The sequence below is a fragment of the Brassica rapa genome, chromosome A02 (assembly GCF_000309985.2).
Source record: "Brassica rapa cultivar Chiifu-401-42 chromosome A02, CAAS_Brap_v3.01, whole genome shotgun sequence".
Lineage (NCBI taxonomy): Eukaryota > Viridiplantae > Streptophyta > Magnoliopsida > Brassicales > Brassicaceae > Brassica > Brassica rapa.
The window spans coordinates 9,838,149-9,854,380 of NC_024796.2; the positions used below are offsets into that span (position 1 = coordinate 9,838,149).

At 36.5% G+C, this 16,232-nt stretch overlaps 3 protein-coding genes across 4 annotated transcripts; all 3 read right to left on the reverse strand.

The window, feature by feature from the left end:
• Positions 1-71: 71 nt before the first annotated feature.
• Positions 72-2,072, reverse strand: LOC103852412 (remorin 1.4). The gene is made up of 3 exons (XM_009129318.3): positions 722-2,072; positions 534-615; positions 72-400 (listed from the first exon to the last, which is right to left on the reverse strand). The coding sequence occupies exons 1-3, from the start codon at positions 1,489-1,491 to the stop codon at positions 185-187; spliced, it is 1,068 nt and encodes a 355-aa protein (XP_009127566.1). The 5' UTR covers positions 1,492-2,072; the 3' UTR covers positions 72-184.
• A 2,557-nt stretch (positions 2,073-4,629) lies between these two features.
• On the reverse strand, positions 4,630-16,228 carry LOC103852414 (uncharacterized membrane protein YuiD). Of its 2 annotated transcripts, none has more exons than XM_033283717.1 (5): positions 13,797-15,112; positions 10,042-10,198; positions 9,889-9,939; positions 9,724-9,816; positions 4,630-9,637 (listed from the first exon to the last, which is right to left on the reverse strand). In XM_033283717.1, the coding sequence occupies exons 1-5, from the start codon at positions 13,934-13,936 to the stop codon at positions 9,566-9,568; spliced, it is 513 nt and encodes a 170-aa protein (XP_033139608.1). In that variant the 5' UTR covers positions 13,937-15,112; the 3' UTR covers positions 4,630-9,565. The 2 variants fall into 2 exon arrangements, with proteins under 2 accessions (XP_033139608.1, XP_033139607.1); XM_033283716.1 differs by having other exon boundaries at positions 5,067-9,663; positions 13,797-16,228.
• On the reverse strand, positions 10,331-13,400 carry LOC117131649. Its single transcript, XM_033283687.1, has 2 exons — positions 12,923-13,400; positions 10,331-11,176 (listed from the first exon to the last, which is right to left on the reverse strand). Exons 1-2 carry the CDS (start codon positions 13,376-13,378, stop codon positions 10,568-10,570), a joined length of 1,065 nt encoding a protein of 354 aa, XP_033139578.1. The 5' UTR covers positions 13,379-13,400; the 3' UTR covers positions 10,331-10,567.
• Positions 16,229-16,232: the final 4 nt, after the last annotated feature.

Sequence of the window (16,232 nt, forward strand, 5' to 3'; positions counted from 1 at the left end):
GTTTTGAAACTAATTTTGTTGAATGTTACCGAACATTATCTGTATCTTCTTCATAATTGGTCTCACGTTCATGGTCAGACTATCCCAGCCGTTAATTTTTTCCGTTAGTTATTGCGTCACTAATAAGTCCATACACGATTACATTCTAAATACAATAATAATACAAGTAAACACAAAACATTGGCTACCAACATAGAGAGAAAGAAGGAAACTTAAAAGAGAATGAAGAAGGCAAATGACCGCTTCTCCTTATATAATCAGCTCTCTCCGATGTCCTCACCGACATCTCGTTCAGCTTCGCCTCCGCATTTGCTCTCCTCTCTTCCGCTATCCTCTTTGTCGCCGCCAGCTTGTTCGCCAACTTCTCCTCCGCTCTCGCTTTCATCCTCTCCGCCTTCACCTACACACACATTCACTTCTTGAATTTTAAGATAATTATTCATTTTTCAAAGAAATATTCACTTAAATATTGAATCCAAACCAACACCAAAACCGATTAAACCGATCCACAATGTATTTGATGAGAATCTTACCTCCATTTTTTTCATCTCCATCTCGGCCTTTCTCTTCTCATGATTCTCCCAAGCCTGTATCTTCACTTCCTCTCTCTTATACCTAAACCACATTCCAGCAAAAATAAAACCTCAAAACACTGGTATATAACGAAGCCACGTTAGCACCAATTAAATCATTCATTAATCAATTAATTAGTGTTAATCACCTAGCCATGAACTTAGCGCGTTCTGCTTCATCCCAAGCCATGGCTCGAGCTTCCATAGCATTCATCGCCTTAGTATTACTATTATCTCCTAATCCAATGTTTTCATTATTATTACTCGCCACGCTTCTAGTCTCCGTCACCGTCGCCACCTCCGTCGCCATCCTCACCGTCTCTCCGCGGCGAGAAGCTCTCACCGGTGACGTCACAGGACTTCTCCCGACCGGCGTTGTGGCCCGCACAGGAGTAGCTGTTCTAGAAGGCTCCTGGCTCCCGATCGGAGTCATCTCAGTCCCCATGTCCCTCACGCAAACCGATCGAATCGCAGCCGTAGGATTAATACTCTCTTTCCTCCAAACCGAACCACCTGGTTCTCCACAGTCTACGTTCTTCGTCTCCACCTCCGGCCTCCCCGCCGCCGCGTCTCCGTCCTCGTATTCAACGTACTGATCTTCTCCTTCGCGTTCTCTCTGCGAAGCAGAAGCTATGAGTCGAAGATCATCAGCGTTGGAGTTTCTCGGTTTACAGCTCCTCGAGTGGTGGTTCTTCTCTCCACCTCCGCCGCCGCCGCCGCGAGACAAACCAACTCCGGAGAGCCATTTCTGAGCGTCGTCCCATTTTGAAGGTGCGGGTTTCCCCATGGTGGACCGGTGGTGGTTTGGTGTCCGGTTCGAACCTTTCTGAAACTCGAAACCGATATTACCATGTCCGTTCATCTCCGGCGTCCCTGGTCCGAGACACCCTTTGTTATCTTCCACCCCTTGAGATCTCATTCTTCTTAGGATAAATAAATAAAAAACAGAACACAGAGATCTATCTGTTCAAACTCTTACAAGAAGTCAGGAGTAATATAAGGTTTTTATATATTCATTAGTGGATAAAGAAAGAGAGGTGACTTCAAGAAGGGATTAAAAAGATATAAGTGGAAGTGAGGAAGATGTGGCGAAACAATCAAAGAGTCGTCACTCTCGTAGACCCAACTTTATGAATGTGAGAGATTTAGCAGAGAGTCATTAAATGCCAGATGGGTTGTTGTAGAGATGAGAATGATAGTCTTTAAAACTCCAATTAGTTCTGTCTTTTTTTCTATCGAAATGACACAATCATATACCCCCAAAGATTTTTTTTCCTTTGTTGAAAATAGTGTAAATGGGTTTGCTTAATTATAATAATGCTCAGATCTGGTCCGTGAAAATGCTTTGGTACTGACACTAGTTATCGAATAGTAGTACTCCATACGGATGTGCTTTGCTAATAAAAATCATAAAAAATATTTTTGCAAAATATATTTCTAAAAACATCTATTTTAAAAAACTAAAACGAATATCAATCTTGTTTGTTTCCCATTATTATCCGACTCCTGTATTTTATTTCTCATATATTATTTGGATTCGTGTAGATATATAGTACATTGTGAGAGTGTAACCAAATAGATAGTATCATTAGAGCATCTCCAACCCATTGTTATTTTCACCTCTATAATAGCATTTAGAGGTAAAATTGCTTCAACCCACCTCTATTTCTTCTTCTATAATAGAGATCTCTATATTTTCCTGTATTTTCCTTTATAGAGGAAGAAATAACATTTCTCTATTTTTTTACTCTATATGTAGAGATCTCTATTTTAAAGAAATACATTGGAGTAAAACCCACCTCTATTATAGAGTTCCTCTAATTTAGATGTAAAAATAGAGAAATACATTGGAGATGGTCTAAGAGTTTTCTTTCATTTTTTGAAGAAAATCATTTTATTATATCAATTCCTAAACTGTATATTAGAAACGTTACACTCGTGAATCGTTTTTTGCTTACTACTGTTTTCAAAACGTTGCATTATTCTATTACCGCTTACCTTCCTTAATCGCTAAAAAAAATACTTGTCTCGTTTTCGATCATTAGTCGAATAAGTCTTTAGAAACATCAGCTAACGCTGTGTTTTTTTATATACAAATGGCACAGTCATGTAGCCCAGAAGAGTAGTGTAATTGGGTTTTTATAATAATAAGCTCAGATCTGGTTCGTCAAAAGACTGCCAATGCTGTAAAGAATAGTATTCATCATGTGTACGACTGTACGTGGGAGGAAGTGACTCGACAATCATCTACTAGTATAGTATAGTGTTAATAAAATAAAGCAATACTTATGCAAATGGGAATAATCACGAACAATTAGGAGGAATCTCGGGAAAACCAAAGAGTTTAGCAAAGAGTTAAAACTTCCACTGCAATTCCCGAGAGCAAATTTTTAAAGATACAGTTGTACTTTTTAACGATAACTTTTAGAACCTTTGATTAAGATTTAGATGAATGCAGTTTCGCAGAGATAGTGATACGTGTACGGGTAGAGATCTTGGAAGGAGCGGCGAGCGATGGTTTTTGCCGGTCCGGGTTGGGGGCAAGAGTGGGTCCGTGTTTGTCTGACAAACTCACGTGGTCCTTCACAGTGCCCCCCTACTGCTTGTGGACTGGACCGTCTTGTTGTTTTCTTTTGGATTCGTTAGCATGGTACTTCTTTTAAACTCTCATTTTCTGTTTTTGTTAAGTTTTCTAATTTATGAAAAAAGTTATTTAAACTGGATATAAAGTTAGAATGGATTAATAACTAAGGGCATCTCCAATGGTGTACTCACCATTGGAATCCTTAGGTATATTATATTATTATTTTTTTCTTTCTAAATAGTTAAGGATTCTAATCAAATAAGTATGTCTAATGGTGTTATTCATTAGAAATCTTTAAAAATAAAAAATAATAAATTTGAAAATATTTTTAATTTTTTTTAAAAAAATTAAAACATGTTAAATTGAAATATTTATTTATTAAACATGTTAAAAAATTGAAATATTAAACATGTTAAAAAATTGAAATATTAAACATGTTAAAAAATTAAAACACAAATCGTTTTTAAACACAAGACTCACGAAATTTAATCCGATTCAAAACCCTATTAAACTCCTATCGAATGATACTTCTATCGATTTGAAACCTTTATTACAAACGAAAGATACCCAAAATCGATTGAAACATAAATCATGATGAAACCCGGTTCGATTGAAAACCCTAATCTCCAATTCCGTAACCTAATTTGCGAAGAAAACCACATAAAACCCTATGTAAATCCAAAGAATCAGAGGAGAAAAAACGTAACAACCCGTCGATTCATCAATTATATCCGGAGAGAGCGAATCGCCAATCGCAGAAACAAACTTTTTTTTTCTCCTCTCCACTACAAATGACACGAACACAGGAAACCCTTCACGCGATAGACAAAACTCAACTGCCACGTCAACAAGGATTCACGCAAAAAAATCTTTAAGAAAAGACTGATCCTTAAGCAATATGAGTTTAATATTAAAATTATATGGTTAATAGTGAAGGATTTGTACTTTAGGATTTATTAAAAACCCCCCTTGTACATGCTCGTAAACAATAAATGCTTACAGTAGTCAGAACAAATGAGGAATAAGGAAAACTTCTTTTTCTCACTTTAATTTTTTTTAAAATCAATCAAATTAAATATTTATCTATTTTATTTTACCTATAATATATTTTTTTGTTTGTTTTTCTAGTTTTCTAATTTTCGTATATTTTACTTTGTGTTCTATTGAAGCTTTCGAAGTATGAGATAATACTTTTATAAACATTTTCTAGAGATTAAAGCTCATGACTATTCATTTCTACTAATCCCAATAGTGTTATGTTATCGCTATTTTCTTTTTGTTTCGGAGGATGTCAAATTCTGGAGGTATTGAGTGGATTTCGTGTGTCACTGGTTAATGCTTGGTTCATCTCTCAAGATGGAGTAATCTTCTTCACTTTGTTTAAGGATTTGAGTTGTTAGGAATCTATTTGACCGCTTCAAATCAGAATCATTATAGTTGGGTATGAAGTATAAAGCTCCGTTGAATAGATAATGGTTGCAACAAAAGATGTGAGTATATATACAAAGAGGAAGCTAGAGTATTACAAGTTAATGAGTTATATGTAGAAACATTGTTATATAATCATTGATTGATCTTTAATACACAGAAGACGTCTCGACAAATATTCTACCCCCTAAATCTGTCGTTGATCTCTAGGTTTATGCTCTGGTGACTATATTGAGAATCCTGACATCTGGTTTCCACGATATGAAGCAGAATAAATATATGGTGGTACTTAGACGAAGCATCCATGTGGCGTTGGGGACATAAAGCTTCGCCACCGGTAAAGATCCATCACAGAGATTTTGGAGGCGGCTATGCTTCAGAGACCTGCTCTTGAGGTGTCGATGATAAGATTAAACGAATAAAAAATAAAACAAAAAGATGATACGATTAAACGTGTGTGCTCACGTGTCTTAGGCTCATCATTTTCTTTTTTTTTTCAAAAGGCTCATCATTTTGTATTTTATTCGGTTTTTTTGTTTGATACCAAAACTTTGCTTTTATGAATTTTTGATACAAAAGATGGGGGACAAAAAAAAAGTAAACAATAGTTGACGTTACTTGCAAATGAGTAGTTTACAGAATTTGAATTTCTCATTAATTCGGTCGGATACTTCAGAAATCTTATGAATGAAACATGATGTATGTATATCCAAAGAATTTTTTAGTTCCTAATGTTCTGTCAAATTAGTAAGTAGTTGATATGGAACGACGAACACATTATCAGATAAATTTATGTAGTTATTGTAATATGCGACAATCGTTTGAAGTTACAGTCGTTTAGTCCATAGTTCGTTCATGCCTTTTGTTTCGTGACTTGCTCTTCGGTGTGGTTTAGTGCTATAAAAACAATGTTTCAAAATGCTGGACAGCAATGCTTAAACTTTGTTCACTGATTGTGATACATGGTAGCGTGTTATAAGAAATTTTTGTCAACAATTTATAGACACACTGTTCTAAAAATATTATTAATAATTTATACAAACAGAGCCCATCGAATTTATGGGTGATGGTATAATGTAGAGATGAGCAAATAAACTGAATCTAATAGATCCAACTGATCCGATGAAAATAAATCCGAATTAAACAGAATCCAACATAAATATCGATCTTGTTTTACGGTGTTTTGGCTTATGAATTTTACCTGAATCTGAATCCAAATAGATATCCAAAATATTAAAAATTTCATTATTTCAACAGAAATTTTACCAAAGACAAATTCAACCCCGGATAAATACTCAAATACTATTGAATAAGCAAATACATGTTAGATGAATAATTAACTCATATATTTAATTTAATATATACTAAGTAATAATCCGCGTCTTGTACGGAATTAAATTTATCTTATTAAAGCAAAAACACTTTAAGCTTTTGTTTGGCAACATAGATAACAATTAAAAAAAAGTTGTTACGAAACATGGATAGAAGTAAGTTAGAAAAAAAAATAATAGACTTATGCTATTAAAAAAAATTGGAAGTCCATTACATTATATTAAAAAGTAATGAGTTTTGTTACTTGATATACATATTCAAATCAAAATAATAATTTAATATTGATTTATATCAAAAATTTATTCAAAAATATACATATATTCAAAATTTGATTTTTTCTAACATATTTTTCAGTAACCATTATAATTTTTTTTTAATATATATAAGAAAAATACAATACAAAGCCCAATTTCAAACACCAACTTAAATTGTAGATTTTATGTTTTACATTGAAATTTAAAAATATAATATATGTGATTATATCTTTTAACAATTGTATTTGAAGTATAAATATGTTTGCGTTTGAAGATTAAATAATTGTGCTTTATTTATAAGTTTAAATAAGATTTTCTACTATTATAAAGTTTATAGTTGCTAGTTTTTTTGTTTTTTTTTTATTTTTTGGTCAAACCTTACTTCATTATTTTAAGAGTTTAAAACTCCAAAAGAGAAGAAGGTGTTACAACAAAGGAAGACATCACAACCCAAAGAGTTTGCCATAGTGTAAATACAACACAGAAATTGAGCATATATAACACCAAAAAGAAAGATAAGGGATCGAATAGCGAAAAAGATCCAATGAACATCAAATGACCAATTTTCTGAAAAAAGGTGAATGAGTTTTTGACAGTCTAACTTGTATACAAAGTTCGAGAAACCTGTTGATATGATCACAACTTGTGCAACCAAAAGGGCTAGACACTCTGCAACAATGCCAAACATTTGGATGTTGTTAGTTTTTATTTGTTTGTTTTTTCCTCTTAACAAACACTTCGAATCATTTCACAAAGCTAATTTTGTTAGTAGAAATTGTTTTACTAATATATAAAAATTGTTTTACTAATTCCTTTTTATTGGTTTGAATTATAAAAATATATAATCTGCATATATAATTAGACTGTAGTATATATTTTTAACATGTGTGAATATATCACTCAAATTACCCTAAAGAGTGAATTATTCTCTCAAATAAAAGGTTCAGTTGTACTACTAAGGGATCAAATCCACATAAACTTTAAGATTACACAATAGAATTATAGCCTTTGAAATAAAGCTAGACAAGCAAGTTGTAAGCAGTAAATGCAGTGAATATTAGGTGAACAAGTTGTTTAGTTGATTGAATTGAGGCTGTTAACGAGTTGGGAAAATACAGCATGACAAATATGTAAACTTATTAGATTATTAGGGATTTATGAATATTAATTGTTCTCGAACTCAAACTGAAGTTATAATCTGTCAACTCTCGTATGCAATTCCTAAGAGAGTGTCGATCGATGTCTCCTATGGATTGTCGATCGATGTCTGGTATTGACTGTCGATCGATGCATCTTATGGAGTGTTGACGACACTACTTCTAGCAAGCTTTAGCGAATAGGTTTGATGTGTTCTCTAATCACCTAGACCAACTCTCGTGTGCCTAACTAATAAGATCATACTAGTTTTATTCAGGCAACATTCCAATCTCTCACTTGCACCAATCAATCCTAAGATCTAAGTTCATGGTTTATCAACCCTAAGCTTAGTAATAAGAACAACTAGATGAAGAAATAATTAAATCACCCTAACAACAATATAGATTTGGCAAACCATAAGTTAACCTTTGAAGAATCCTAAATCTAAAAAGAGAACGACTCAGACATATTCATAGGAAACATTATGATGGTCTGAATAATACTGCAATAGATAAATAAAAACATAATAGAATAAAGAAACAAAGGTGGTTCACGATCTTCCATCTCTCAAGGTGTACAGATCTCTCTTTCCAATCCTAAGCTATCTCTCTTTAGAATAGTTGAAGCTTAGCCGTCAACAATGGGTTAGAAAAGAGTAAAATAGGGTTTTTAGTCGTGTAAAGATATTCAGGTAATTTGTGATAACTTTTGAACCTAAATTAATCATAAAATATATTCGGCCTGCATTCTAGAAACACCGTCGATCGATGCCAAGGGTGTACCATCGATCGATGCCAAGGGTGCACCATCGATCGATATTCCTTCATCTCCTCGACAGCTTCTTTTCGCGAGACAGACTGGCCACTCTTCAGTAAAACATGCATAATTTCTGCTACAAGATGCTGATTGATCTAAGACCTGGGGCATTGGAAAAATAATTCAAAGCTCTATCTTGTGTTAAAAGATGGGATCAATATAACGGTGGTAAGATCTCTATCCATAGATAAACATATGACGCGTCTGTGCAGTTATGCACATCAAAAGGTTCCAAAAGACTCCAAAAAACTCAAAAATTACCATATTTCTCCATAATTTACCTGAACCTGTAAATATTCGAAAAAGACTCCAAAACATAGTAATTAGTTATTAAAACACTTATAAACCATGACTAAAATTGGGTAAAATTCATGGTCTATCAGTGAAGAACCATGATCAGAATAATCAATAATGCAAAACATTGCTTCTCAACTCAGTCTTGAAGTCTAGAATTGCTTACAGTTGGATCGGGTTTGTTACTAATAGCCAGGTTTATTAAGATTAAGCACATGTTTCTCTCTTTGTATCTCAGTTTTCCAACAAATTCACTAGGAAGAGTAAATGTTATTTTTGATCGCTTCATGGCTCTTCTTACTAGGAGAATTCTTTAAGGTCACACACCTCCATACATATTCTTGATGGTGAATCTTCGGACTGCTGATCTTGGAGCTCTTACTGGTCGGAGAAGACAGTATGTTCCATATGCTGATCAAGACACTCTCATATGACGTCTTTGGTTAATTAAATCTATCTGTTTGTTTCATGAGGCTGTACCGACAAGAAAAGAGGTCCTCCTTATAATATCGCCACTAAAGGAATCATTTCAGATATAGCTCATGCCACCTTCAAAGTGGCAGAGGAGACGTAAGTTAATAAAAACTAAGAGATGTGTTTAATGACCTAGAAGAACTAGAGATTATTAGCATTACCTTTAAAGGCTTACTCTGTAGATATAGTGGAAAACAGAATATGACAATTTTGAACCAAGAAAAAAAAGAGAAAAGGATATGACACTCTTCTACGGGTGGGATGTCAGTAATAATTTAAAGAGAGGTTCCATTGCTTGGCGATGTTTTGGATTTGACCCTCCTCTGCAATTTAACAAAGATCCACTATAGATATAGAGGTTTCCATAAATTTGAGTTTAAAAGTAATGATCCTGCTGAATCTAAACATATCATACTCGTTTGTTAGTTCAAGGCAAAAGCTCCTCTTTTACCACATCATATATCCGTGTAATGACTTTTTTTTCATGTTTTCTTTACACGACCCAAACATATATATACTATGTTGTCAATGATACAAGCTGAGCACCGGAAAGAAACATGGGTCCATGAACCCAGTTTCCAGAGTCTATTTGCTTGTCATGGCTGATTCAGCTACATACCAGAGGCTTTCACACAGGATGGATCAGAAGAGGTGAGTTCTTGCCGCACGTTAGGCTACTTGGCTGTCAAGTTGACTAAGTAGCCAACAACTGCTGTAGCAGTTCCAAGGATCCCACCCACAATGACCTGATGACACATAAAACAGATATGGTCTAACATGAAAGCCATCTCTATTGATCTGAGCTGCCTCAATTTTGGATTATTCGAGTTACCTGTGGAGGGGTATGACCTAGAAGTTCACGCAAGGGTCTGCTTTCAGCGAGGGGATGCTCTGAAGGAAGTTCATACACAATCTGATTGAGAACCTGTAAATGAACCAGACCCAAATCAGCCAAAAAAAAAAACAGATTCTAACAAAAAAAAAAAAAAAAAAAAACCTCAGCTTGGCGTCCAGCATGTAATCTTACACCAGTTGCATCATACATAACCTGCCGCAGAAAAAAAAAAACACAAAACCAGCTAACTATTTAATCCTCTCCTCAAGCCTTAACAATCAAAACTGATAAGAAAAGTGACTGAATAAGCCATACAATGGAAGTGAGAATGAAAGCCATAGCGAAAAGAGATCCTCCAAAGCCTTCTTGTAAACCAACGGCCATAGCAAGAGCTGTAACAGTTGCTGAATGTGAAGAAGGCATTCCTCCAGACCCAACAAGCCGTTTCAGATCCCATCTCTTTTCCTTATACCTTTTGACAAAACATACAAAACAGAGTTGTCGGTAAAATCTCTGTCTTTGTCTAAACCGTTCTCAGTCAAATCTCTTAGAAACACAAAGAATTATAAGAACAACTTTTCTTATTAGCTTTAGAAACTACTCAAAACTAAAGCTCTCAATATGTTTCACTTAGATCATATGGAACACCTCTCCATTAGACCTATATTTATATGAAAGACAATTCCCTTTAACATGTGGGATATGGAAAACACAAACCTAACCTAAATAGAAACTTCCTTTTCCTATTTCTAGGTTTCCTTATTGTGTTTATCTTAACATATTAAACATCTAATAATATGTTAAGTTTCCACAAGCTTGGAATTATCCAACATTCACCCCCTTAATTCCAACTTGAATTAGGGAGATCAATTTCTTGAACTCCGATTAAGCTCCTCATTTGCTTGAACTTAATCATCAAGTAATCATCCTCCACCACACCATGGTGTGCGAATCCACCCATTGAATTCACATCTTTCTCAAGGTTAGACCGGATGCTCTCCTTGCTTCCGTACCGCTTCTTCTTAGAATCGGCCCAGTTCTTGTATAACCTTCTCATGACCTCTTCACTTAAGTTGCGATGAGTCTTGTGGCTGAAGCTCACTGCGATGATAACTCTGGTCACATCCGCCATCTTGCGTACATGAGCTCTGGGAAGGATGTCGGCCTTCTGCTCAACACCCAACTGATTTATCTCTGGTTCATCTTCATCCTTTGAGAACCTTGACTCCATTGGTACGTGCGTTGTGTCACACGCTTCCACCTTTGTGTCACACACTCCTCCGTGAGTCGTGTTGCACACTCCTACGTGAGTCGTGTTACACACTTCCATCTTTGTGTCACACAGGATTCCTTGAGCATACCTCTCTTGCTTTATTCTGATTCCGTCTGCTCCTTGAATCACCTCTATGCCAAGGTAGTACGTTAGCTTACCTAGATCTGACATCTCGAACTTCTTAGACATCTCCTCCTTGAATTGCCTAATCACCTTAAGCGAAGTTCCTGTCACAAATAGATCATCAACGTAGATGGCTATGATCAAGACGTCTCCTCCTTGAGTCTTGCAGTACACTGATGGTTCCTTCGTGCACTTCTCAAATCTCATCTCCTTGAGAACCTGATCGAGTTTTACACTCCATGCTCTGGGTGCCTGGCGTAACACATGCAACGTCTTGTGTAACACACAAACTCGATCATCTTCTCCTTTCTTCTCAGAACCAGTCGGTCTATCTTCAAGCTCCCATATCTTGTTTCTTGTGATAGACTCCAACTCGTCTTCCATAGCTTCAACCCAATCTTCTTCACAAGATAGGTTGAACTCATCTGAGGCAATCTCTCCTCCTCTATCGGTGCATCCTAGATTGAGCACATCTGAGGCAACCTCTCCTCCTCTATCGGTGCAACCTAGATTGAACATAGCTGAGGCAACCTCTCCTCCTCTATCGGTGTGAGATCTTTTGAACCGATAGAATGCCTCACGATTATCTGCTGGTGTTGGTGGTGTGATACATCCACACAAATTTCCAAGCAATAATCTCACTGGCTTTGATGTACAAATCATGGCCTTAGTCAGGAATGTGTCTCTGGCTTGCTTCCCTGCGAGACATGTGTCACACACGCCTTCTTTGTGTGTTACACTCGGGAATGAGTGTCTCGTTTGCTTCTCTGCGAGACATGTGTCACACACGCCTTCTTCGTGTGTTACACTCTGCATTCCTACGACCATCTCCTTCCTTACCATGTTGTTCATCACTCCATAGCATATATGTCCTTGTCGAGCATGCCACCTCCATGTAGCATCTTCGTCCCTGACATGTAAACATTCCGGGTAGCTTATCTCCATAGGGGTCTTGTAGAGACGGTTTGGAGATCTTGTCACACGAACTAGCAACCTTCCATGCGAATCTGTGAGCGTTAAGTAGACATCTTTCATGTTAACCTCACATCCGTTCTCTGTTGCTTGCCCAAGACTTAATATATTGTGCTTCAGATCAGGTATGTAGTATATGTCCTTGAGTGCCTTCTTCTCTCCAGTCTTGCACACAAATGTAACCACACCCTTTCCTACAATGTCAACACACGATCCATCACCAAACTTCACCTTCCCTTTGGTGTTGAGATTCAAACTCGAAAAGAACTCCTTGTTCCCTGTCATGTGATTGCTCGCTCCATTATCCAAATACCAGACACTTGCATTGCCTTTGTCGATATCAAGATTCTTCGGAATCACCTTATCTTCATTCAAAAACACCACCTCGTGTACATAGAGTGCATCAGCCTCTTCTGTCTCGTTTAGGTTAGTTTCTTGATTCTTCTCTGTCTTTTCGGGACAGACAGTTGCGTAGTGACCAGGCTTGTCACATCTCCAACATATCAGCTTTGAACGATTCTTCTTCGAGTTGTTATCTTCGGTGTGTGACGCACGGTTTTGGTTGTGTGACCTACCTCGACCTCTGCCTCTACCGTTCCGTCCTCTTCCTCTACCACGGGAATTCTCATAGCCCCTCTGACTATGCTCTTCATTGTTCGAAAACATCAGCTTCCCTTGGTCTTCTTTCTGAGTTTCTTCTCCTACACGCTCCTCGTACGCCTTAAGCCTTCCTACTATGTCTTCAAACCCCGTCGAGTTGAGATCTAGGACTTGCTCAAGTGATGCTACGATCTGGATATACTTGTGTCTTGGAAGACCCTTCAAGAACTTCTTGACCATCTTGGATTCTTCTATGTTTTCTCCCAACGAGGTTGCTTTGGATGATAGGCCCGATATCTTCCCCGCGAAGTCATCGACCGTATCTGAATCATCCATCTTCAACCTGTCAAACTCCGCCATCAACGTCTGAAGTCTCGCCTCCCTTACACGATCAGCTCCTAGGTGTCGCGACTTGATGGCGTTCCAGATCTCTTTTGATGCGGTTTGTTCTCCCACCTGGAGAATCAATGTTTCGGGAACAGATTGAAACAAAAGAGCTATCGCAACATCGTTCTTCTTTTGATCATCTGAACCAGGTTCGATTGTGTCCCACACTTCATGAACACGTAGTAGAACCTTCATCCTCATCGACCAAACTGTGTAGTTTGTCGATGACAACATCGGACATTGGATGGATGTAGATCCAAAGTCCTTCGTGCGTGGAGCCCTAGTCACGTCAGCCATCTTGCCGTCGCGATCTCTTGTTCACAAGCACCAGGATCTTAAGCTACAACTTAAGCTTAGATCGAGTCTCCAACCTGAGGCTCTGATACCAATTCAAATCTCTTAGAAACACAAAGAATTATAAGAACAACTTTTCTTATTAGCTTTAGAAACTACTCAAAACTAAAGCTCTCAATATGTTTCACTTAGATCATATGGAACACCTCTCCATTAGACCTATATTTATATGAAAGACAATTCCCTTTAACATGTGGGATATGGAAAACACAAACCTAACCTAAATAGAAACTTCCTTTTCCTATTTCTAGGTTTCCTTATTGTGTTTATCTTAACATATTAAACATCTAATAATATGTTAAGTTTCCACAAGCTTGGAATTATCCAACACTCAGAAACTACGTATGAGTAGTAAACGTACCAGGTGGTGAAGAACTTGATGAACTGTGCGATGGTGAAAGCTAATACGGCGGAAAGCAGAGGGTAGTTCGTGAAAATAGAGAAATAGTGGGAAGAAGGGGAAGACGATTCCTCCATTAGACGATGGTCGGTTGATCTCATTAGGGCTTCAAATCAATAACGAGAGCTCTCTACTAGATGAAGACATGATCCATAAGAGGAACCCTTTGCGTGTGGAAAAATCTTTCTTTATTTTCTTCTTCCTCGAAATATTCTTTCGTGTTTGTTTTCTCGCTTCTTCTTTGCAGCGGTGCTATTTAATATCATTTCTCAACTTAGGAAGGAGAAAACGTATTTATCCGAAATTGTATAATCAAATTATTTATCTTATATATTCTGTTTCCAAGAACATTTTTATTCCTATTTTTATTTTTATATTTATTTTTCAGTTTTCGAGAGAGAGAATTAAAAATCGGCTATGCGATTTAAAATTCAGGAATCGAGTGTAAATGTAGCATGTGAAATGAGGATATGTATGTGTTAAAAAAAAATGAAATGACGATATGTATAGACGTTAACTTATTTTTATTTATTAATTGATTTGTGATTGCGCATATTCTTTGTTTGCAATTGTAATAAACAAGCGAATTTCTCTCTCTTCACTCTCTCTATTTTTCAGAGAGAGAAAGTCGTCGATCCACCTCACCGGTTTGTCTTCGGCCTTCAGATTTGTTTCAATCTATATTTCATCGGGTTTTTCTCTCCGGCGTCGATGGCTTATAAAGCGTCGCATGACCGGTTCTGTTCGCATCTTTCATATGGTGGACGACCGGCTTCTGGCTCTGGGAACCATGCCTCTTTTACGGGATTGGACCGCCGGCTCTTGGCTTCGGGGACCACACTTTCCTCTGTGGTGTTGGACCGCCGGCTTTTGGATCCGCTTTGCAGCATCCTTTGATGTTTGACGGCGAATTGGTTACATGTTGGATCAGATTCTGTATGGTCTCTTTTTCTTTGTTTCGTTCTGTTCCAAGCGATTTCCGGTTCGATTGATTCGATGGCGATGTTCAATTGGAGGTCGGAACTCCTTCTGAAGAAGAGATTTTTTACACGTCTCGGCGATGGAAGCTAAAGCGGTGTGGCTGAGTTTTCACCTCCAGGTATTGATGTCGCGGTTGCTTTGCACGGGATCCTGTTTCCGGTGTGGTTCTAGTGGATCTCCGATTAGCAGGTTGTCGGTGATGCTCTTGCCGGTGTTGTGCGGTGGCGATTCAGCCTTAGGGCACGTGACATTCGAGTGGCGATGTTGTGACATATGTTCCTCATTGGTGGGGCTTCAACATGCGTCTTTTACGGGTTTCAGTTCAATGGGCTTAAGGCCCAAGTGACTCTTTTAGTTTGCCCTTCTATTTTGGGCTTTTTAGTTTGATCTTTGTAATGTGTTTTGGGCTTTGTCCTTTGGGCTTTGTCCCTTTAATATTAGATGGCAAAAAAAAATACCTTTTTGCTTGCAAGTTTGCTTAGGAATATGTTTTTTAGTTCTTAGGCTTCAAACAAAAACCGCGTGGACATATAATTTTAAGAGATACACAAATTAATGATTTAAGAATATATTCATCTATATTTGGTAAAACATACCTGAAAATAATTAGTAAAAAACCTTAAAATCTGGAAACTAGTTAAACTATAAATTTTGAGAAAATAATAACTTACATATATTCATCTATTTTGGCTAGAACATACCTACCTACTTAATATTAATCTAAAGAAATTACATTCGCTATTTGACATGAATTAGTCAAGGTATATTGTCTTTTAATGATTATATTCCATGGTAAATCCGAATGAAACAGTTGCATTGGTTTTCAAATTTTTAAAAACCTAATTATATATAGATCATATAAACTTTAAATTGTTAAAAAAATATATATTAAAATTAACCTAAAAGTGTTATGGTCCTTTGAATCTTAGATCTAATAGGGAGTAAGACGACCTAATAAAACAAAAATATAAAAAATTCTACACGAATATATTTTGAGAAATATCATCTAAATATATTTTGTTTCTTCACGAATCGCATTTCATAAAATTTTGATATGATAAATAGAAAAAAACTTGCACAACAGTAAGACAGAAAATGAACAGTACATGTTGTACATGATGATGAAATTACAAGCAATAAAGGATAAGAGTGTGAGCATGTATCCGATGATGACTGTAAGATCATTGTTGATGATCTTTATTTTTATTTTCTGTTTGATCTGTGTTTTTTTTTTATCTTTGTATCGTTCGCATAGAGAAAAAGAAAAAAAATGAGGAAGGAAATGACTTTCTATTTGTGAAGAAAAAAAGGAAAACTTTATGTTTAACTATAGTGGGCTTTAACTTTAAAGCAAAAAAAATTTGGGTTTGGTAGACAGGGTTGTTATACTACATCTCTATAAATGATGAGTAAACA

Bases quoted from the DNA above. Each gene is read 5' to 3' on its own strand.
- LOC103852412 (XM_009129318.3), bottom strand. From the start codon at position 1,491: ATGAGATCTCAAGGGGTGGAAGATAACAAAGGGTGTCTCGGACCAGGG. The intron at 616-721 runs GTGATTAACACT...AATGTGGTTTAG, and splicing joins CGCGCTAAGTTCATGGCTAG to GTATAAGAGAGAGGAAGTGA. The intron at 401-533 runs GTAAGATTCTCA...ATGTGTGTGTAG, and splicing joins TGGAGATGAAAAAAATGGAG to GTGAAGGCGGAGAGGATGAA.
- LOC117131649 (XM_033283687.1), bottom strand. From the start codon at position 13,378: ATGGCTGACGTGACTAGGGCTCCACGCACGAAGGACTTTGGATCTACA. The intron at 11,177-12,922 runs TTCTTGAAGGGT...ATGTCTAAGAAG, and splicing joins AATCCAAGATGGTCAAGAAG to TTCGAGATGTCAGATCTAGG.
- LOC103852414 (XM_033283716.1), bottom strand. From the start codon at position 13,936: ATGAGATCAACCGACCATCGTCTAATGGAGGAATCGTCTTCCCCTTCT. The intron at 9,817-9,888 runs GTTTTTTTTTTT...GTTCATTTACAG, and splicing joins ATGCTGGACGCCAAGCTGAG to GTTCTCAATCAGATTGTGTA. The intron at 9,664-9,723 runs GTAACTCGAATA...CTTTCATGTTAG, and splicing joins TAGGTCATACCCCTCCACAG to ACCATATCTGTTTTATGTGT.